The sequence below is a fragment of the Auxenochlorella protothecoides genome (genome assembly GCF_000733215.1).
Source record: "Auxenochlorella protothecoides strain 0710 unplaced genomic scaffold scaffold54, whole genome shotgun sequence".
Taxonomy (NCBI): Eukaryota; Viridiplantae; Chlorophyta; class Trebouxiophyceae; order Chlorellales; family Chlorellaceae; genus Auxenochlorella; species Auxenochlorella protothecoides.
The window spans coordinates 629157-649339 of NW_011934258.1; the positions used below are offsets into that span (position 1 = coordinate 629157).

The 20183-nt window shown below is 67.6% G+C and overlaps 8 protein-coding genes across 8 annotated transcripts in view; 4 read left to right on the forward strand and 4 right to left on the reverse strand.

The window, feature by feature from the left end:
- The window catches only part of F751_4851 (CTD small phosphatase-like protein), a gene marked incomplete at both ends in the record, with an annotated part of 2447 nt that extends 2119 nt beyond the window's left edge, over positions 1–328 (forward strand). The window contains one exon of the mRNA XM_011400952.1: positions 167–328. Within this exon, the coding sequence (XP_011399254.1) occupies positions 167–328 (162 nt within the window). The remainder of the gene's footprint in view (positions 1–166) is intronic.
- Positions 329–655: 327 nt separating this feature from the next.
- F751_4852 (Periodic tryptophan protein 2-like protein) lies at positions 656–4227 on the reverse strand (the record flags this gene model as incomplete). Its single annotated transcript, XM_011400953.1, has 4 exons — positions 656–1326; positions 1807–2911; positions 3163–3852; positions 4123–4227. 4 exons carry the CDS (start codon positions 4225–4227, stop codon positions 656–658), a joined length of 2571 nt encoding a protein of 856 aa, XP_011399255.1.
- A 755-nt stretch (positions 4228–4982) lies between these two features.
- Positions 4983–6949, forward strand: F751_4853 (putative sugar phosphate/phosphate translocator; the record flags this gene model as incomplete). The annotated part of the gene is made up of 4 exons (XM_011400954.1): positions 4983–5427; positions 5708–5991; positions 6266–6487; positions 6689–6949. The coding sequence occupies 4 exons, from the start codon at positions 4983–4985 to the stop codon at positions 6947–6949; spliced, it is 1212 nt and encodes a 403-aa protein (XP_011399256.1).
- Positions 6950–7119: 170 nt separating this feature from the next.
- Positions 7120–7733, forward strand: F751_4854 (hypothetical protein; the record flags this gene model as incomplete). The annotated part of the gene is made up of 3 exons (XM_011400955.1): positions 7120–7306; positions 7414–7503; positions 7651–7733. 3 exons carry the CDS (start codon positions 7120–7122, stop codon positions 7731–7733), a joined length of 360 nt encoding a protein of 119 aa, XP_011399257.1.
- A 550-nt stretch (positions 7734–8283) lies between these two features.
- On the reverse strand, positions 8284–12445 carry F751_4855 (Dynamin-related protein 1C; the record flags this gene model as incomplete). Its single annotated transcript, XM_011400956.1, has 7 exons — positions 8284–8457; positions 8738–9088; positions 9260–10643; positions 10917–10932; positions 11387–11459; positions 11618–11941; positions 12191–12445. The coding sequence occupies 7 exons, from the start codon at positions 12443–12445 to the stop codon at positions 8284–8286; spliced, it is 2577 nt and encodes an 858-aa protein (XP_011399258.1).
- A 362-nt stretch (positions 12446–12807) lies between these two features.
- F751_4856 (Dynamin-2A) lies at positions 12808–14970 on the reverse strand (the record flags this gene model as incomplete). Its single annotated transcript, XM_011400957.1, has 4 exons — positions 12808–12888; positions 13014–13555; positions 13845–14506; positions 14714–14970. 4 exons carry the CDS (start codon positions 14968–14970, stop codon positions 12808–12810), a joined length of 1542 nt encoding a protein of 513 aa, XP_011399259.1.
- A 464-nt stretch (positions 14971–15434) lies between these two features.
- Positions 15435–16202, reverse strand: F751_4857 (tRNA(adenine(34)) deaminase, chloroplastic; the record flags this gene model as incomplete). The annotated part of the gene is made up of 3 exons (XM_011400958.1): positions 15435–15560; positions 15621–15911; positions 16062–16202. 3 exons carry the CDS (start codon positions 16200–16202, stop codon positions 15435–15437), a joined length of 558 nt encoding a protein of 185 aa, XP_011399260.1.
- Positions 16203–17068: 866 nt separating this feature from the next.
- On the forward strand, positions 17069–19669 carry F751_4858 (DENN domain-containing protein 1B; the record flags this gene model as incomplete). Its single annotated transcript, XM_011400959.1, has 7 exons — positions 17069–17245; positions 17402–17578; positions 17922–18398; positions 18552–18635; positions 18735–18824; positions 18912–18976; positions 19300–19669. The coding sequence occupies 7 exons, from the start codon at positions 17069–17071 to the stop codon at positions 19667–19669; spliced, it is 1440 nt and encodes a 479-aa protein (XP_011399261.1).
- Positions 19670–20183: the final 514 nt, after the last annotated feature.

Genomic DNA, 20183 nt, shown 5'->3' on the forward strand with positions numbered 1-20183 from the left:
TTGGGGCGGGGGGGGGGGGGGGGGGGGGGGGGGGGGGGGGGAAGAAGGAGGAGTCTCGCATCGGGTGCCGGTGGCGCTGCGCGGTCCTCGGCGCCAGCACCCACAGCACCCCTCCCCTCTGCACACACAGTCATCCCTCCCGCCCCCTTCCCATCTTTCATCGCAGGAGCTGCTGGACTGCCTGGAGGTGCTGATGGAGGTGGAGAACGTGCGGGACGTGCGGCAAGGCCTGGCCACCGAGCTATCGCGGCGCAGGACCGGCCTCTTCTCCGGCTTCTCCCAGGCCGTGGCGCGCGCATCCACGCATCTGGCCCGCCCCTCCGTCTGAGCGGCGGTCGGCGGACGCTCGGAGGTGACGGTGGTGCCGCCCTGCGCAATGCAGGCGGCGCCACTGGGAGGAGTGCCGCGGCGCACGCCTCCCTGGCGGCTGCGGTCGTGACGACCCAGGGCCCCATGCCGGCCTGCCCCCCCCGCCCGAATCCCCTGCATCCCCCACCCACCCCCTGCGCTGGGTGTGTGTGTGTGGTGAACTTTTTCTCTACAGGAGCAAACCTCAGGACAGGCAATATGTAAGGATCTCCATCACTCGGTCCAGGAGGGAAGGGGGGCAGGGAAGTGTACACGTGGGGGATCCACCCATGGCCGCCGCAGACCGTCAGGCCGCCTCGGCCCGCTCCGGCGCGCCAGCCAGCCCCCCTGCGGCCACGAGGTAGTCCAGGGTGCCCAGGTTGTGCTCCGCCAGGCCCGCCAGGTCGGCGTGCGTGGCTGACAGCAGGCGCTGCACCTCGCGCAGCGCGGGCCCGGCGCCGGAGGAAAGCGCGGCGCCGTGTGCGCGCGCCAGCTCGCGCACCCAGGCCAGGCCCAGCTCCAGGTGTGGCGAGGCTGCCAGCAGCCCGCCCAGCGTGGCCAGCAGGCCCGGGGCGAGGGCGGGGGGCAGCAGGCGCGACACCCCGGGCACGTGCTCCCGCGGCGTGGACAGCAGCACGTGCCGCGTCAGCTCCGCCTCGCCCAGACGCAGCGCCAGGAGCAGGGCGCGGAGGTGGGCGCCGGACCGCAGCGCGCGCAGCGCGGCCTCGGGCGTCACGCCCTCGGCCAGGTCGGTGGGGTCGAAGGCCGCGGCCCCCGCCGCGTCCAGCGAGTAGAGCGCCACGCCCGACGTCGTGGCCGCCGCCCAGGACCGGCCGGAGGGGCTCAGCGCCACCGCGCGCACGCGCGCGACCGCCACGCGCCGCGCGCCGGGCAGGTCGTCGTCGCGCCGGGCCAGGGTGTCAGGGAGCAGGTCGTCGTCGTCCGAGCCGTCGTTGATGGCGTCCAGCGGGCCTGCGTCTGCATGGGTAGCATTGGGGGTACGTGTTTAGGAGGGGGAGGGGGGTAGAAGGGGTAGAGTGAGGGTGGGGTCGGGTGCAGCCATGCCCTTTCCATCTCCAAGCATCCCCACACACAGTGCGGTCAGTGCAATTGTAGGGTGTAATCAAGGACGGGGCACGCGCTGTGGCGCCCCGGATTCAGCGATTGTTCACCGTTTGCTTTGACATCACCCCGCACATTTGTTCGGAGCAGGGACTGAGAGGCAATCACAGTCCGTCTGTGGCCCCTTGAACTACACCATGCATTCAAGCCAGCCCTCCCCATCGAAAGCACACACATACACACATCCAGTCTGATCGAGACCCGGGGTCCTTTCCACCTCCTTCCCCCCCCTCACTCCTTCCCCCCCCTCACTCATTCCCCAATTGACCCCTCCCACCCCCACCCCCCCAAACCCACCCCACCCACCGCTCATGTTCTTGCTGTTGAGCATGTCACGCACGCCGTCCAGGCTGGCGTTGGCGGTGGTGGCAAAGCGGCGCAGCAGCACGCGCTCCGCGACGTCGTACACGCAGACGTAGCGGCTGGCGCCGCCCGCGAACAGCAGCGCGCCGTCCGGCGAGTAGGCCAGCGAGGTGAAAGCCCGGCCCGAGCTGGTGTTGCCCGCGGTGCGCGCGTCGGAGGCGAGGCGGCCGCCCGCGACGTCGCGCCGGCCCGAGATGGTGCCCTCCACCACCGCGTCGTGCGGGTCCCACAGCGTGACCCCGCCGTCCAGCGTGGCGGCCGCCAGCTGGCGCGCGTCGGGGCGCCAGGCCAGGGCCAGGACGTCGTGCGAGTGCTGCAGGCGCTCCACGCCGCCGCGGCCGGCAAACACGTCCCAGGTGCGCACCGAGCCGTCCCAAGAGGCGGAGGCGAGCAGGGGGGCACCGGGGGCAAAGGCCAGGCCGACCACAGGACCCTCGTGCCCTGCCAGCACGTCCAGCAGGCGCCCCGTCTTCAGGCTCCAGACGTAGACCTGGAAGCCGTCGCGCGTGCCGGCGCACGCCACCTCCCCCGCCGGGTCCAGGGCCAGGCTGACGAACTGGGCGGGGTCGGGGGTGGTGAGCGTGCGGAAGCAGCGGTAGCGCACCAGGTCCCAGGCGCGGACGGTGCCGTCCAGCGAGGCGGACAGCAGGCCGTGCCCGGTGGGCAGCCAGGCCAGGGCGGTGACGGGCGCGGCGTGGTCGCGGAAGGTGACAAAGCAGAAGCCCGTGGCCGGGGTCCAGACCTTGACCCGCGCGTCGTCCCCCGCGGTGGCCAGCAGGCCGCCGTCTGGGGAGAAGGCGGCGGCCGCCACGTCGGCCGCGTGCCCCTGCTGCTTCAGCGCGTGCGTCTCGCTGCGCCACTCCCAGACCAGCAGCTGGCCCAGCTCCGCGCTGCCGGCCGCCACCCAGTCCCCCGCCGCATTCCAGGCCAGGGAGTTGATGGCCTGGGAGCCGATGGACAGCGTGTGCACGACCACCGCGTCGGGGAGCTGCAGCAGGTCAAACACGCCGTTGGAGAAGCCGGCCGCCAGCAGGCCGACCTCGGGGTGGAAGGCCGCCGCCGTCAGCCGCGCGCCGCGCTGCGAGATTGGTGGGGGGGAGGGGTGGGGGGGAAGGGGGGGTGAGCGATCGTGGCGAGGAGAGCGGGGAAAGTACTCGAGGGGGGTCCTCGGGGGGATTTGACAGCATGTGGGAGGTACCGCCACCGAGCAGCAGGCATGGGCACACCCTGCCTCTAGGCCTCGCGACTCGCAGACATGCGCCGCAGCGCCCTCCTGCACGCCTCGCGCCCTCAGCCACCCCCATAGATTACCACCATCCCAGCACGCACCTGGTTGAAGTAGTACTTGGAGGCCAGGCGCCAGTGCCCGCCGTAGAATTCGTGCGACTGGTGCGGCCCCTCCGCGCCACCGCCGTCTCCCGCGTGATCCTCCTCCGCGCCGCCGCCCTCGTAGGTCCAGGTGTAGAGGGCGCCGTCCTGGGCCAGGGTCCAGAGGTGCGGCGTGGGCAGGCCCAGCAGGCCCGCCGCCTCGCGCTGCGCCGCGCTGGAGAACTGCACGGCCACGGTCGGGGCGCGGTGGCCCATCAGGCTGGGGACCCGGTACCCTTGGATGGGATTCAGGGAAAGGGGTCTGACCACCAGATCCTCCGCCCCCGCCGCCAGCCAGGTGGAGCAGGGGCTCCAGGCCAGGACGGTCACGTCGGCGTGGGCCTGGCCGTAGGTGCGGTGCAGGGCCAGCGGGGCCACGCTCTTGCGCAGCTCCGGCGCACGCCAGACCTGGACCAGGCGCCCGACGGCCACCGCCAGGAAGGCGCCGTCGGGGGAGAAGGCCGCCGAGCGCACGCGGTCCTTGAACGAGAAGTGGTGCAGCAGCGCGCGGCGGCGGCGGTTGATGACCAGCGCGCGGCCCTCCACGTCGATGGACACCAGCAGGCGGCCGTCGGGGGAGAGGGCCAGCGTCCGCACCTGGTGCCCGTTTTCAAACGGCAGCGTGCTGGACGTGGACTGGGTCAGATCGATCTGCGGGAGTGGTTGTGAGATGTGGGGGGTGGGGACTCGGAGGTGGAGGGAGGGGACGAGGATCGCAGGTGCCCTGGGCTCATGCGCAGGGCAACATGGGCGCTGGAGCTTGCAAGTAGAGAAGCTCAGCCCCCCGCTAAGCGCAAGTGTGCCAGGCAGGGGAGCCTGCACCATCGCAGAGCCCCAATGAGGACCCAGCCAATAATCGCCCTCGCGCAATCTGCACCCCAGAAGACGCAAACAATAAAATCTCCCAGCAGGGCATCATACCTGTGACACCCGGTTGCCGACGGGGCTGAGGAGCTCCGAGCCATGGATGAGCAACGTCCCGCCCCGGTAGGGAGCCCCCAACAAGTTTGAGAACTTGTAGTCCATTGCAGCTACGGTCTTGCCATGCAGATGGGGGGGATTCTAGGCGTCAGGCGGCGTGCCGAGGAGCTCACGTCCAGCATGCGGCGACGAGTACGCCGCGAAGATGCATACAGGGCGGCACGATGAGATATAGGAAATACGCAAATTGAATCTGGCACATCCTCTGTATGACTGGTGTGGTGGTGCAGCGTTTGCAGGGTGAATGCATGCATGTGTTGCCAGGCCAAGCGCCCCAGCACTTCGACTAAGAAACGATGGCGCAAAAGTTTGACAAACCAATTGATGCGCGACAGGGGATCGTACGATACCCCATGCGTCCACTCTACATTGCGTTTCTCTTATCAAAGTCATCCACAACCTTTCAACGACACTTCACGAGTAGCTTGCATGCGAGTAAGTCCCTGCAGCGACTGATTCCTGCGCCTGCCCCGAGCCTGGCCTGACCGACCTCCCCACTGCCAACCGAGAGTCTCGGACCTCAGTGAGGTGGGGTTCGACAAACACCACTAGCTCGATTTTATGCAGTCTCGTTCTGCATCGCTGCCGTAATCTCCGACTTGCTACCCCGATCGCAGGGGGTGGGGAGCGAGGGAGAGTCGACAGCCAGAATCCATAACCCATCACAGCGCCCGACGCCCTTTCGGCCACAGACTGTGGTGAAACACACACATCGTATGCTACGATAGGCAAATCGTCCATACTACTGGACCATGGCTCCCCTGGCCAGCGAAATTGGGCCCAGGCCTCTGAAATCTGCGATGAAGCCCCCCAGGTTCCCTGCCAACCAGGACGAGACCCCCGCAGAGGGCCCAGCCCCGACCGGGAAGCGCGTGCGCATCCGCAGCATCAACAACGTGGTCCACCTGTTCAGCTCCGGGTCCCGCGAGGAGACGCCCGAGCCAGATGCTCAGCCCTCCACCACCAACCGGGTGCTGCAGTTTGGCGGTCCTTCCTGGGATCCCAATTCCCCGGAGGACGGCGGCGGCAGTCCCCTGGAAGACCTGGCAAAGGGCCATCCCTCCAGGGTGGCGCAGCAGCGGCGGCGACGGGGAGGCTCCCCCGCAGCGGCCATCGCGGCGACGCTGGCCTGGATGACGGCCTCCTCGGCCCTCATATTTTTGAACAAGGACATCATGGTGGACAGGGGATGGGGCTACCCCTTTGCGCTCACCGCCATCGGCCAGTTCTCCAGCGCCGGAGCGGGTAAGAGGACGCTCCCGGATGTTGTCAGAGGGGTTGCCCTCAGGTATGGCGGCACGCAAAGCGAGACGCGTGGGTAGCTGGCCCCCGGGAGGCGGTGTGCACCGTCCAGCCTGCACCAAAGTCCTGAGGGGTACCTATTGCAGCAGAGGCTGTCCATCGCGCCCCTGCGATACAATTGATGACCTGGCACGACTTGCGCTCTTGGGCACCTTCCCGCCTTCACCAACACATATCTCAGACAACGCCCCCCCCCCCGGAATAACCTCCTCCCACGCCCCAGGCTGGGCCATGGGCCGCCTGGGGCTGGTCCGGCTCAGGCCTCGCACCTCTCTGGGCACCAGGCCCCGCCAGCACGCGCTCGTGGCCGCCTGCTTCGCGGCCTCCCTCTTCCTGGGCAACGCCGCGTACCTGGGCCTCTCCGTGGCCTTCATCGGCATCCTCAAGGCACTCGCGCCCGTGGCCACGCTGGGCGCCAGCCTGGCGCTGGGGCTGGAAAGGATGTCGCTGCCCGTCGGCCTGGCCACCGCCCTCATCGCGGCGGGGACCATGCTGGCCACCGCGCAGGTCGGTTGGGAGGTGGGACCTGTGTGGCAATCCAGGAATGGGGGCCCAGGAGGTGTTGCAGGCGCCGGTGGAGGCACTGAGTTCCCTCGAATGGCCTGCGGCGGGGGCTCATCATCTCACAATGTGTGGCGCTCGACATGGTGTGCTGCCGGGGCCAACTCTTTGCGATTCAAGGATCATGTTGCGCCTGCAAGGAGCCCCTCCAGCCCCTCCCCAACCTCCTCTGACCCGACAGCACCCCCGCTCTCTCCCAATCACCACCCACCCCTGGCAGGAGGCCGCATCCTCCCACTTCTCGGTGCTGGCATTTGCAGCGTTCGCCACCAGCGTCGGCTTCGAGGCCCTGCGCGTCGTACTGACGGAGCGGCTGCTGGCGGGGGAGGGCGCCGCGCCGCGGATGAGTGCCGCGGAGGTCCTGGTCTACATCGGCCCCTTGACGGGCCTCATGCTGCTGGCGGGGTCCGTCCTCGTGGAAGGGCCCCACATCCTCCGGCGGGTGAGGGACTTGCGTGTAGGGTTCGCACGGATGGAGGGTCTGAGGAGGTTCGATGTGGCACGGCAGGAGGCGGTGGACGGCGATGGGGCAGAGCGCGAGTGCCACGGCGGACTCCGTTGAGATCCTGGCAGACTCGCACCCACGAGGCTTGCAGTGTATCCCTCATCTGAAAGAAACCAACTCACACACACCTTCAAACAGGTGCAAGGCGGAGAGCTGGCGGCGCTGGCCCCCGCTTTGGCCCTGGCCTCCGGCGTCAGCGTCCTGGTCAACCTGTTCTGCTACTGGGCCATCTCTGCGACGTCGTCCACCACCTTCAAGGTGGTGGGGTGCCTGAAGAACAGCGTGGTGGTGGCGCTGGGCGTCGCGGCCGGCGACCCCATGACCGCCAGGGAGCTGCAGGGGTACGGCATCTCCATGCTGGGCTTCGGGCTCTACACCTGGATCAAGCAGAGGGCGTAGGGATGAAGGGTGTTGAGTTTCCCTTGCTGCCGAAATGGCACCCCCCCCTTCATGCCCCGCAGCGCGCGATGGGACCTCGGTGTAGGATGATCCTAGCAGACGACGCCTCAGACTCGCAATGACACCTGTGTCCGAGCATTACGGAAGTATAGCAGGGAATTATAGCAGGGATGGATCGGTCAACGGGATCCGCGAAGAAGAAGAAGGTCATGAGTCCTGCGGCCACCGCCCCAGCGCCAGTAGCAGTCCCGAACCAGGAGCCCTTTGGGCCCAAGCTCGCGGCCCTGTGCTACTTTGGCCTCTTTGCATCCCTCGCGATCTGCCTCACCGGCATCCTGGGCCTCGCCATCCTCATGGGTAGGGCCAGGTGCTTAGGTCAAGGCGGGCACGCCAGCTGCGCCGTGCCACCGAGCTGCGATGCAGCCCCAGCCCCTCCCAATCCCGTGACTCTCCTCCACCCGCAGATGTGAGGACACAGGAGCAGTGGTACTCCAAGACCGCATTCGCGCCTCTGTGGCTGAAGTTCACAGAGAACAACCCCTACACAACCACCTGTGCGTGGGTGCTTTGGTGTCAAGTGCAGGGCCTGGGTGTCCATGCCAGATCCCCTGCAACGATGCGTAACGCGCTCGGGACTCCTATGCTGCACGGGTGTGCAAAGTGCTCAGTCAATTGGGTCCTAACACCCTTTCTCCCTGCAGTGTGCGTCAACGGCGGCGCCGGCCTCGCAATCTTCCTGGCCAAGCGGATATACGAGCACAGGAGCGCGCTCAAGGCGAGTTGATGGGGCGTGGGCGTTGTGAGGTTCTTGTCAGTGCAGACCTAGAGGCCGGACTTATGATGCCAGCCATGCATGCCAGCTGTGCTCTGATGCTTGGCCACCCTGATCTCGCCTCTGCAGGCACAGAAGCGGAGGTGACCCTGCTGCTTGGGAGCGCTGCACTCACCCTGTGGTTCTTCAGTGCTTCCATCATTCGCACCCTGCCTGACAATTCCTTGGTGTTACAGGGACAAACACACGGGTCGGGGACAGACGGGGGTTGAGAGCTGTGACGTGGAGCAGGTGTGGGCATCGGCTGGAAATGAGGGGCTGGGTCTGCAGGGCAGGGCAGCCTCCTGCCTGGCGACGGGAGCGGTGGGGGAGCCCCGGCGACGGGCGATTCACGGCCCGGCGCCGTGCTGCTCGCTCTCACGAGGAGCCTGCCCTCATCTCATCAGCATGCCTGGCGCTGCTGTGCCCGGCGGGGAGCGGCAGGGTTGCAGGGGGGTGACGCCACCACCTCCTTTCCCCCCTCCCAAGCCAGCCAGAGGTCCGCGGTGCCACCAGGCCGCCCTCACACGTCCACCTGGGTCAGCTCCACCTGCGCCTGCTTCATCATGTTGAGCTTGTTGGTCAGCACCTCGCGCCGCTTCATCACGCCCTCGTCCTCACCCAGCAGCCGCTTGAGCGCAACCTCCTGGTCGCCCGCCACTCCCGCCTGCATCTCCTCCAGCAGCCGCTCCTTGGCCTGTGGCGAGTGGTGGGTGGTGGGAGAGGGGAGTCACGCGCGAGGCTGGTGTCCACACACAACAAGGCTGGGGGCAGCAGGGAAAGTATCAGTCAGCATCATCAACATGCCTTCCTCCACCGACACAGGCACACACTCACATCTCCTCGCACGATCATACAAATCATCACGAAGCTGCAGGCCCGCATGGCAGGTCCCTCCCCCTTGCCGAGTATCACCACCCTCCCACGCCCTCCTCTTCGCCCCCCCCCCTCCCGATGAGGCCACACCCCCAACCCACCTGGATGACCATGCAGTGCACGATGGCCTTGGGGATGGTCTGCGTCATCTGCCCGCACACCTCGCGCACATAGCCCGACACCTGGTTGATGATGCGCTTATAGTGCTTCTCCTCGATGGTCCCCTCCGGCTCCTCCGTCACGGGGCGCCCGTCCAGCGTGTACAACACCTTGCCGTCAGGCATGCGCCCCATCTGGATGGCGCGGAAGTACTCGGCGGTGATGTAGTTGCGCTCCATCTCCACCATGATGTTCACCATGCGCCGCGTCTCCTCCTTGAAGCGCTCCAGCGCGCGGTAGGCCGCCGTCACAATCTCCCGGCGCAGCGTGGGGTAGCGCCGGAGGGCGCGCACCTGGATATTATTTGGGGGGGGAAAGGAGGAGCACGTGTGTTTGTGTGTGTGCGCGCGCAGGGTGTCGACCGTGAGGGTGCCGAGGTGCACATCCCCCGCCAGGGTGGCTGGGATGCGTGTGTGAGAGCGTGCCTGGTCGAGACCCCACCCGCCCCACCACTCGAACCTCACCTCCTCAGACCCGGCGACGCTGTCGACCATGCGCCGGAGCAGCACAAACACCTCCTCCACGCTCTTCTCGGTGGGGTCCTTCAGGTAGCCCAGCGCCTCCTCCAGCATGCGGCGGTACCCGGCCTCGGGCGCCACCAGGTGGGGCTGGATGCCGTCGGCCTCCTCGATCACGCGCTTGACGTAGTTCACCTCCAGCAGCTTCTTGAAGGGTTGCTTTTCGATGGCGTCCGGCAGCCGCTTCTCAAAAACAGTGAGGATGAGCTCGCCGCCCCCCTTCCCGCCGTCGATTAGCTTGGCGAACCCGGTCTCGAACTTGCGGCAGAGGGTGAGGACGAGGTGGATCATCTCGCCACGCGAGTTGGCGGCCGGGCCGCCCATGCCGTCCAGCTCCTTCTGCAGCTCCGCCACGTTCTTGTTCACAAACGCGGCGATGTTAGGCAGCTGGCGGCGCACGCTGGCCACCAGCTTAGTGGACAGCTCCGAGGATAAAAATCCGGTGCCGATGTTGCGCAGGCCCTGGTAGTCGGGCTTGGCCTGGAAGAAGTCCAATTCCTTCTGCCGCGCGCGGCCCATGTCCATGCGGGAGTTGATGTCGGCCTGGCCGCGGTTGACCACCCCGATCCAGCCGTTGCGCAGGGTGTAGGCCGCGCCGTCCAGCACGTCGCGGCAGTTGGTCCCGGGGTCCATGATGTCGATCTTGGTGAGCACGCCGATGGTGCGTTCGCCGGTGGGATCCACCTCACGCGCCATGCGCAGTGCGTCGCTGGTGGCCAGGTCGGCGTTGGCGGGGGTCACCGCCAGGATGATCACGTTCTCGTGGCGCACGTACTCGCGCGCCATGGCCTCCAGCTCGGTGACGATGGACTTGGGCTGCCCGTCGATGGGCACCTTGGTGAGCCCCGGCATGTCCACCAGGGAGAGCGCGGGCAGCTGGGGCGACACAATGCGCAGCGTCATGGGGACGGGGGACACGATGGTCCCGCGCTTCTCTGTGTGCCGCCGTGTCTCCGCCTCAATCTCCGCGCGAATGGCCTCAAAGTCCAGGAAGCGCTTGCCGGGCAGGTGCCCAAACTCGCCGTACTCGGCCGCGCCGGCGTCGGGCGAGGTCTCCAGCTGCAGCTCCAGGGGGCGGCGCGTGACAATGCCGGTCCCGCGCGGCAGGAAGTCGCGGCCCACCACCGCCTCCAGCACACTGGACTTGCCGCTGGACTGGCCGCCGATCACCACGATCTTGGGCAGCTGACGGGCGAGGGAGGGCATGCCGCCGCCGCCGCCGCGCGTCTCGTCGCCGGCCTGGGTGTCGCCCGCCAGCGCCGCGATGGCCGACACGCGGTTGATGGCCCGGAGCACACCGTCCATGGTGGCGGGGGTGTTGTGGTACGGCCTGGTGTGTGGAGAAGGGAGAGGGGAGGATGTCAGGAGGATGGCTCTTGGACCCCTGGGCCAGGGCGGAGGGTGGCAGGGAAACGGAAGGGGAGAGTACTGTGCCATGGGGGCGCGGAGCTGCCCTCTGCACTCGATATCACATCGCATGATGATGGCTGGCAGTGCAAGTTACTTGCTCGGAGAACCCCCGCCCCGGGGATCCCGTGGTCGGGGGTGGCACTGGGATCGCGTGGGTGCACCTGAGGTCTCATCCCTCCGTGCACGACCCCACTCAGCCAGGTGCACACCTGGAGCAAGGATCAGGGGGGCGAGGGTCGGCGAGGGAGGAGCGGGTGTCAGTAGCGTGTTCGTCCGCAACCGCAGGTTGACCTCCGCGACGTGGGTGAGCAGCACGGTTAGAGCGACGTCGAGGCTGTCACTGCCCACAAATGCCAGATACAGGTGCTTCGTCGCCAGCCGAGGGCGCCGTGGGACGGTTTCGTACCCCCAAGGCAACTGCTCGCCATGCCGAGTGTGAACCAGGGCGCGTGAGATCTCGGACCTGGCGCCACCAACCTCCCCTGGCACACGCCGCGGGGCCCGGTCCCCGATCATCAATATTAAAAGAATGCAACAAGATTCGACAGCATGAGAGAGACCCTGCATCCATGCTCGGCAGGCGATGGCCCCGAGCAAGCCCAACAATGCAACAGGAGGCTGGGGTACCAGCAGGGTGCGCCTACAGCCCCTTCTGCGCCTCACGCATGGTCTCCACCGCCTGCACCAGGTTCTCGGCGCCGGACACGTCCACAGCTGCAGGCGTCTTGTCCACGAACTGGGAGGGGTAGACCGGTTCTCCAGTGATGTGCGCTGTGGGGAGAACGCGCAGGCACGCAGAGGCCGTGCCGGGCACCCTCAACCCCAGGAATGAGGTGCAGGCGGGGCCATCACACCTTGCCCTGCCACCATCACACCTCCACCACCCTCGCACACCAGATTCAAGAGCACGCCGTTGTCCAGGATAGCCGCCCAGCGCTGGGACTTCGGGCCGCCCTCCTCCCCGATCCCCAGCTCGACGCCCAGGTAGCGGGTGAGCCGCCCGCCCACGTCCACCACCTGCCGCACCTCCTCCGGCTTCAGGCCGAGCTTGCTGGCCCACTGCTCCGCCTCGCGGGCCGTGCCCTGGGACACGCACAGCACGGGCAGCTGCACCTCAAGCTCCTTGAATCGCTGGAGGGCCTTGGCAAAGCCGGGGGCATGCTGCTCGCTGCACACCTTTCCCCGGTCCGGCACCCCAAAGGCGATTTGGAGCCCGCCCTGGGGTGTGTGTCCGAGAATGGGGAGTGGGGAGGTGGAGAGGAGAGCGAGGAGGCAGGTCTCCAGATGAGCTTTTGAAGCAGGATGGTGCGCATTGGATGCACCGTGAGCTTGGGCTGAAGAGGAGCAAGCTCCCCAGAGAAAAGCAGTGCTGCCCCCGGGAGCAGCAGGTTTCACCCCATTTGTGAAGTCCAGCATGCGGTACTGAGCTGGGCCCCACCCACCCACACCGGGGTGACGAGCGCTCACCTTGAAGACATCCTTCACAGAAAGTGTCTTGCCATCGACCTGCAGCTGGACGTGGCGCAGGTGGTACAGCTCCTTCCGTCGCAGCAGGCCAGCGTGGCAGGTGTGTGGCGTGAGCTCCGAGTCCTTGTGGCCCTGAGGCACCTCCTCGCACCCCGGAGGATTCTTATTGCTGAAGAACCTAAAGTCTAGCAGGCCTGCTCCGCCCGCACATGGCTGTCTGAGCCGCTGGGCGGAGGACGGGAGGTGACGGAGCATGGACCCCAATCCCCGTCGCGTGCTCCTTCCCCACTCGGCGAGGATGCAGCACCCTCCCCGTGTTCACGTCTGGGGTGAGATCAGTCGCTCGGAGTTTTGGAGTGGATCGCCAGCGATCCATGCCCACCCACCCTACGTTTCGACGACCTGATCCGTCGATCGTCCGCACGTGCCGAAACCGGGCCGCAGCGAAGCTCACCAACCACGCGGGGGATTCTTGGCCATCGCACTGGCTCCCACCAGAACGAACGAGGTGGAGGATCAATGTCTTCACAGTCCATTCAGGCATGCAAGAAATCACGAGGTTCAGGAAACATGAGATGGTGCATTATTGGAAAGAGCTGGCGCGTGGGGGGTGTGGATCATGGGTCGGCTCCAGCCACCAGTTGCAGCAGCACATCCTCCACATCCTCCAGTCCCGTCAGCATCCCGCTGGACACCACCTGCGCAAGCACATGGGCTTAAGTTTCTGCTGAGCAGGGCGTTGTTACCCGGTGCAGTACACGCCGCCATAGAATTCATGACCGACATTCTGGCGTCCCCCTCCCCCCCCATCACCACCCCTCACCTTGCTGACTTGCGAGGCCAGCTGGAGGCAGGTCTCGTGCACGTAGGTCCGCACGACGGGCAGCACCGCCTGCAGCACAGCTCGCTCCTCCGGCGCGATGGCCGACTGTGCTGCCCCCGGGCACGCCGCCCACTCGTCGTGGCTCTGCTGACTCAGCGTCCGCCCAGGGCTGCCGGGCTCCCCCCGCCCCTCGCCTTCCTCAGTCTTGTGCGCCTGGGCCTCTGCACCCTCTTCCGCCGGCGCCCCGCCCCCCCGCAGCTCGGCCTCGTCAAACACTCGGGTGGAGATCTTGCGGTCCACGCCGGTGCCGACGGGAGCGTCCAGCTCCGCCCCCTCCGTGGACTCGAGGGCCAGCGTGCGGGGCAGGGCCAGGGCGGCGTCCTTCAATCCCGGCACGTCCCCGTGCGGGCCCTCGATGGCCGCCCACACCGCCTCCACCCACTTGTTCCGCGCCGATGGCGACTCGGCACGCAGCACCAGGCGGGGACGCTCGCTGCCCGCGGCTAGGCCGCCGGCCAGCACCACAAACACCGTGGGCGAGGCTGCGGGGTGGCGGCACGGGGGGGTGGTCAGTACGTGTGACGCGGCAGACTTGGGCACGGGAAGCGAGGCAAGGGAGGGGCATGGCCATCGGCCGGGAATCGATGCTTTGGAGGGCCAAGCTCGCCTGTGCACCATCAGCACAGCCAATCTCATGTGATGCGAGTCCAGGCACCTTGTTGGCAGCCCCCCTGGGCCCCCCGATCCCCACCTTCATGCCTGTCGCACCCATAGTGCACGCTGAAGGCACAAGTAGCCCCTGCTCCCCATGCCCAACCCCATGCCACCCACCGATGTCGGTGTCGGCAAGGACAGACTCGCCCCCCGCCAGCGTGGCCCCCAGCAGGCCCAGCACGCCGCGCGTGGCGTTTGACCCAGGCTTGTGCATGTACCACATGCGGCCCAGCCCGGAGCTGACCACCACCCAGCGCCGCTGCCAGCGCCCGTGGCGCGACCGCTTCTCCAGCCAGCCCATGTAGTAGCTGTGCAGCGGCACCGCCGAGGGCTTGCGCGGGACGGGGGCGGGCGGCGGCGTCCCTGCCGCCGACACGGCCAGGGTCGCATCCTCGCCCGCCCTCCCGATGGCCGCCGCCTCGCGCTGCGCCCGCGCCACCAGGCCCGCCACGTCGGCCAGCTGCGCGCGCAGGCGCGTGAAGGCCGGGGAGGAGGGGAATTGCGCCTCGGCCGCCAGCGTGGCGCTGATGTGCGCCGAGGTGGCGTCGCGGCGCGCGCCCAGGAAGCGCAGGCACGCCCGCTCCGCCTCCTCCGCCAGCTCGGGGCTGCGCGGCGCGGCGCGGACCGCCACCGCCGCCAGCATGGCGCGGGCCAGCAGGGCGTGCACCGCGCCCACCAGCGCATGCGCGGGGAGCTGCCAGGTCGAGAAGCACTCGGCCAGCAGCGCCCGCACCCCCGGCTCGGGGGCCAGGATGTAGTCCTGGTACCCCTGCCCAGCCCTGCATGGCGTTTTGGTGTGTGGGAGGGGGGGGTCTGACTGAGTTTGGGGCATGCAGGGGTATAGGCGGGGACGGAGATGGGCGGTCCATGCACCGGGCGCGCTGCCCGCCGCCCTCGATCCGGCGTGGGCTCCCGAACTCGTGCCGTCCCAGGTTTGGGACTCACTCCTCCCCGACTCCCGACGCATCGGGAACCCTGATCCATACCTAAGCATGGTATGCGCCTGCTCGATGGTGAACAACTCATCCAGGCGCTGGATGTTGAGCCGAGCAGCCACGGCCTCGGTGCTCAGCTCTGCCGCGAGGTCCCTTCGGAGCTCGGCATCCGTGGAGCCCAGGGACCCGCAGGCCCTTCCCAGAGCTTTGATGAGGAGGAGGCGATCCACAGCGCTGAGATCAACAGGTGGGTCGTGAGTCGTGGCCTCCCCGCTGTCCTCCTCCAGGGCCACAGGAGCATGGGCCATGGGTGGGGCCCCCCCCGCAGAACCGCGCGTGATGGAGCAGAAGACCTGCCGGCTGTACATTCCTTCTCAGAGCATGAGCCGAGGATGCGGTTGGATGGATTTCTGTGTCTCCAGTGAGCCTCGCTCGCCTCATGGCGCTGCTTGGGTGAGGGATCCGGTTCCCGTCACATGGCGGAAGTCAGAGGGGGCGCGACGGGATCCGGACAGATCCGAGGTTACGGGAGGCGCCGAAGCTGCTAACCCGGCTGGGGCTCTGCATCACAAGAAAAAATGGATTGAAAATGTCTTCTTATCACTTCAACACGGCGTTCGCATGGGGCGGGGGGCGGGATGCTAGCACCACGATGAAGCAGTGCCGCACCACGTCTCCAGTCCGCCCTGGGCAGAGCATCCAGGTCCTCACCTTCCACCAGGCTGCGTGCAGCGCCACGGAGCTGCGCCAGGCACCAGGAGCCTGAGTCAGATCAGGACGCCTCCCTTTGCACCGGTGACCCTGCCCCTGGTGGGCCCCGCACCTCGCCGCGCCTCCGGGCCCGGAAGAACTCCACCATGAGGCGCTGGCACTCATCCGCCAGCACGCCCCCCCGCACCTCCAGCCCCGGGTGGAAAGGGTGGGCTGGCGCGCCCGGCCCCCGCCCCAGCAGGGACACCCAGGAGCCGTCGGCGCCCATGAGCGGGGAGCGCGCGCCGTACACGACGGCCGCCAGGCGCGCCGCCAGCGCGCCACCCGCGCACATGGCGCACGGCTCCACGGTGACGTATAGCGTGGCGGCCGGCATGCGCCAGCTGGGTGCGACGCCCGCCGCGCGGCGCAGGCACAGCATCTCGGCATGGGCGGTGGGGTCGCCGGTGGCCTCCACCTCATTGTGGGCGCTGGCCAGCAGGGAGCCGTCCGCCGCTGCCAGCACGGCGCCGATGGGCACCTCGCCCTTTGAGGCAGCCTGTGGGGTGGGGCAGGGAGCGAGGACTTGGGCAGGGCTGGGGGGGCTGTGGTGTAGCCTGCACCCATGTCCGACCTGGGTCCCGGGAATCCCAGCGGCCAGCCCGAAGAAAATTCCCCAGGACCCCGCAGGAGCCGAAAGTCCAAGCACCTTGTGAGCCTGGTCGAGTGCCAGACGCATGTAGTGGCTGTCCAGGCCGGCCTCCAGGGGCGGGCACGAGTCATATCCGGGAGGCACAGCCTCGAATGTGCAGCGCCGGTGGTCGGGCGAGGCCCGCCGGCTCGGGGCCATGCCCGCCCGGCGGGTTCGCAACCCCACTCCAAGGCACCTCATGGTGCATGCCCCGGCCTGCCACGCCATGCTGGCGAAGCCTTGCGAGGCACGACACCGGGTGTGTGGAGGGGTAAAGTTGGAGGGTTCACGCCATGCCGCTGCCGAGGTAGAGAAGTGCAGAATTCCAAAACGTAATATAATTGCCGTTTCACAGTGTCAGACCATCGACTTCCCCACATGGGGTCGTCGTTGTCAGAGTGAACCCCGAGCGCGCCGTGGTGTGCCATGGACGCTCACATGCATGACGAACCATTCATCGACTACCAGGCTGGGCTGTCATGTACAGTTGGGACCAGCATGATCAGTCTGTGCCTTGAACTTGACAGGTATACGAGTTGTCTCACGGTGCAGCTGCTCTCACAATGCACCGAGCTGTGCAGACAGATCCTGATACGCCAGGTCTCCCAGGCTGTACGAGCAGGGGATTGATGTTCTGCGGGCATAGGATTGTGTACCTGCCGAAAGGCGACATGAGCGTGGCGAGAAAGGGGTGCTATCCTGCCCCTTTCAGACAGAGCTTCGACTGTTGTCTAGTCCCGATCATTTCATCTCCGGTCTATCTCCCAATCTTCTGCATCAAGTTCACGAACGACTTACTAAGGAGGGCCAAAATCCGACTAAAGAAGCCGCGAGCGAGCAGAAGGTGTTTCGTTACAGCAGAACCGATCCAATGTTGCGCCCTCGCGATCTGGGGGCCAGGGGGAGCACGGTCCCGGGCGCGGCTCAGAGACACAACAGGCACTCAAGCCCCTCGCCAGCAATATATTCTGCAACCATGAAGTAGAAGGGTCGCGTGTGTGGGCGGGCAGGTCGCAGCGCTCGACATGTTCCGCACTTGCTTCGCAGCGACGATTGCGGAGGTCAAGGGTGCACGGCAGGCCTTCATCACCTCCCGCTTCGAGATCGACTCCAAGGGCCTTCCAACAGATGCCAACATCCTGGAATTTTGTTTCCCGCTGGGCGCTGCAGCCGTAGTCCCCAAGGAGTACCAGGCGGTCGAGGTAGGTGGGACACCTGTTCATCATGGGACCAGGCCTGGAAAGCGAATGGCTGCCAGAGATCATGGAACACAGGATTGTTCCTCTCTCCCCCGCACACGTACCTCGTGCAACTCCATTGCCTGCCTGACCCGGCCCTCCCCGAGCCACTCTCCGCAGGAGTTCCTGTTTGCCCTGACGGGGGGTGGCGGCGACCGCCTGTATGGCTTCTGCAGGCACTCCCTCCCCCCCAACCGCCCCGGGGAGGGCAACGGTCGGGGGATCGCCAAGCTCCAGCGATATCCCCAGGCGCTGTGCATCGTCTCGCCCCACCCATGGGCCCAGTTCTTCTTCAGGGTGCGGTTTGATGGGCTGGGGATTGTGGGAGGCCAAGCGGCGAGTCGGGGTGCCAGTCCCGTGATGGACCTGCTCAGGCGCCAGCAACCTCGGCAGCAGGCCCATGAGATACCTGTGTGTGTGCTTCTCACTGGGCCATGCAACTGGCGCTTTCACCCTTGCCAACGCGATGCTCCAAGGGGCCAGACCATGTGGTCCGAGATACCCTCGGCGTGCCACCCGCCTGCCCATCGAACAACCCCCGCCTCCCTCCCACGCACTCCTGGCGAGGCCCCTTGCCTGATCCCCACCCCCTCCTCCCCCAACCCTTCCTCCCCCACCCCACCCTCTCACATCCGAGCAGGTGCTGGAGGTGCTGGACCGCACGCTGCGCGCGCTGCCCTCCCCGACCCTGAACGGCCACGCTTTCCTGCGCGACCTGGACGCCGCGGCCCCCGCCGCGCTTGGGTCGGTGCTGCGCCTGCCCTGGCCGGCCTGCCTGCACGTCGGGTCCCTGCCCCGCCAGCACCGCGCCTTCGCCTCCCCCGCCGACCCGGGGGCCTGGCTGGCCGCAGGCGAGGGCGGCGTGCTGGAGCTGGAGGTGCCCCCCGACGTCGGCGGCGGCGCCTCCACCGCCGGCATCCCACTGGCCCCCCTCCTCTGGCACCTCACGCCGCGCCTGGCGGTCAGCCTCCTGGCCGCCCTGCTCATGGAGCGCCGCGTGGTGGTGGTCTCCGCCGACCTGGGCCGCCTGACGGCCGCCGTGGCCGCCGCGGCCGCGCTGCTGCACCCTTTCCACTGGCAGCACATCTTCCTGCCCCTTGTCCCCGCGTCGCTGCTGGTAGGGCGAGTCTTTCATTCCTCATCCCTTGCACTCCTGTGTTCATCTGTCTGCCTCTAAAAGATGGCCATAGCATCCCACCTCTGCTTTGCACTCACACACACACCCTTTGCCCCCCTCCCCATCCAACTCACCCACAACACACACTCCCAGGATTACCTGGCGGCGCCCATGCCCTTCCTGGCGGGCGTGCCCGCGGCCTGCCTGCCCACGCTGCGCACGCTGGCCATGGAGGAGGTGCTACTCATCGACCTGGACACGCTGGGGTCGGCCTCGCCGCCGCCGGGCGGGCCGCGCGACGACGCGCTCCTCCTGCCCCATGCCGACGCGCTGGAGGCGGCCTTCGACGACCTGCGCGACCTCCAGCGGTCGCCCGCCGAGGCAGCCTCCACGCCCAAGGCCGCCGAGATCGTGCGTGCCTGGGCGGTGCGCGTGTTCGGCGGCTACCGCGCTTTCCTCCGCCCAGAGGACGCGGCGGGGGCGGGCGCGGCGCTGGGGGGGCCAGGTCAGCAGGGGCTGGTGCACGTCGCGCGCAGCACAGGCAGCGTGCAGCGCGCCCGGTCCGACACCAGCATCAGGTGGGTTTGGTTTGCAGGCGGAATGAGGGGAAAGGAGAGGGGGGGGTGGAGGCGACCGGTGGAGGTAGGGACGGCAGGATGAGATGGAAGGGAGTGCGGTCAAGCGAGGTGAAAGCAGAGAGAAAATGTGCTCGAGTACAGGCCAGCGACTCCGTGGATGAGGGGTGATTGTGGGCAGAAGGCCCGGCGACGTGCATTCACACCCTCTCCCTGGCCCTGGCCACTCCATTCCTGCCTCCTGCCTCCCCTTCTCCCCTCGTTCCCCCACAGCACACCCCTTGCCCCACCCCAGAACCCTCTCACACCTGCCCATTCCCCAACAGGGCGCATGGCTTCGTGTTCGACCTGGAGGGTTTCGTGAACGGCCCGCGCCGCGCCTCGCGCCTCGCCGCCTTCTTCGCCGCCTTCCGCCACTCCCAGATGTTCGAGGTGTTTGTCGTGGAGCGCTGCGCGGCGGCCGCGCAGGGCTACCCGCTCACCGACGCGTTCGAGGCCGAGGTCTCCGATCGTGTGGGCCAGGGGGCCTCGCCCCTGGCGGCGGCCGCGGCGGCCGCCGCTGCGCGCGGCGCCGGTTCGCGCATCGGCAGCCTCTGGCGCAAGACCTCCGACGTCGTGCGACAGTCCTCCGACACCCTGGTCACCGCCGTCAGGACGCTGGGCACGCTGCAGGACGACTACCCACTGCCCGGGTGAGTTTCTGAGAGGGGGGTGTGTCTGATGATGTGACGGTATTCCTGATCCGTGCCCGTCCACGCCCCTGGGCCCCACCCCCTGCCCCTGGCCGATCACCCGCAGGCAGACGCTGCGCAACCCCTCCCAGATGGGCGGCCCCCCCCTGGCGGCCGCGCCTCGGCCGGGCGGGCCCCCCCCGCAGACAGGGCGCCTGGCGCCCCTGGCCGCCGGGATCAAGTCGCTGGACGACGTGCAGGCTAGCCTGTACTTTGCCCACGCGTCAGACGCCAGCTTCGACTCCGGTGAGCGGGGAGGTGGGGGTTGGGGGGAGGGGGGCGCAGCTGGCCGGTGTTCCTGGCAGAAGGGCAGTGAGTGCATTCACTGTGTTCCGGCCTGCTGGACTGGCGCTCCGCCTGGGGTCATCAGACAAAGAGCCTGCAGCGTGGCGACGCCTCGGGCGAGGAGGACCGGCCGTTCCGACCCAATCTTTTGGACATGGTCTGCTGTGCTCTGAACCCACGCACATCATTCTCCG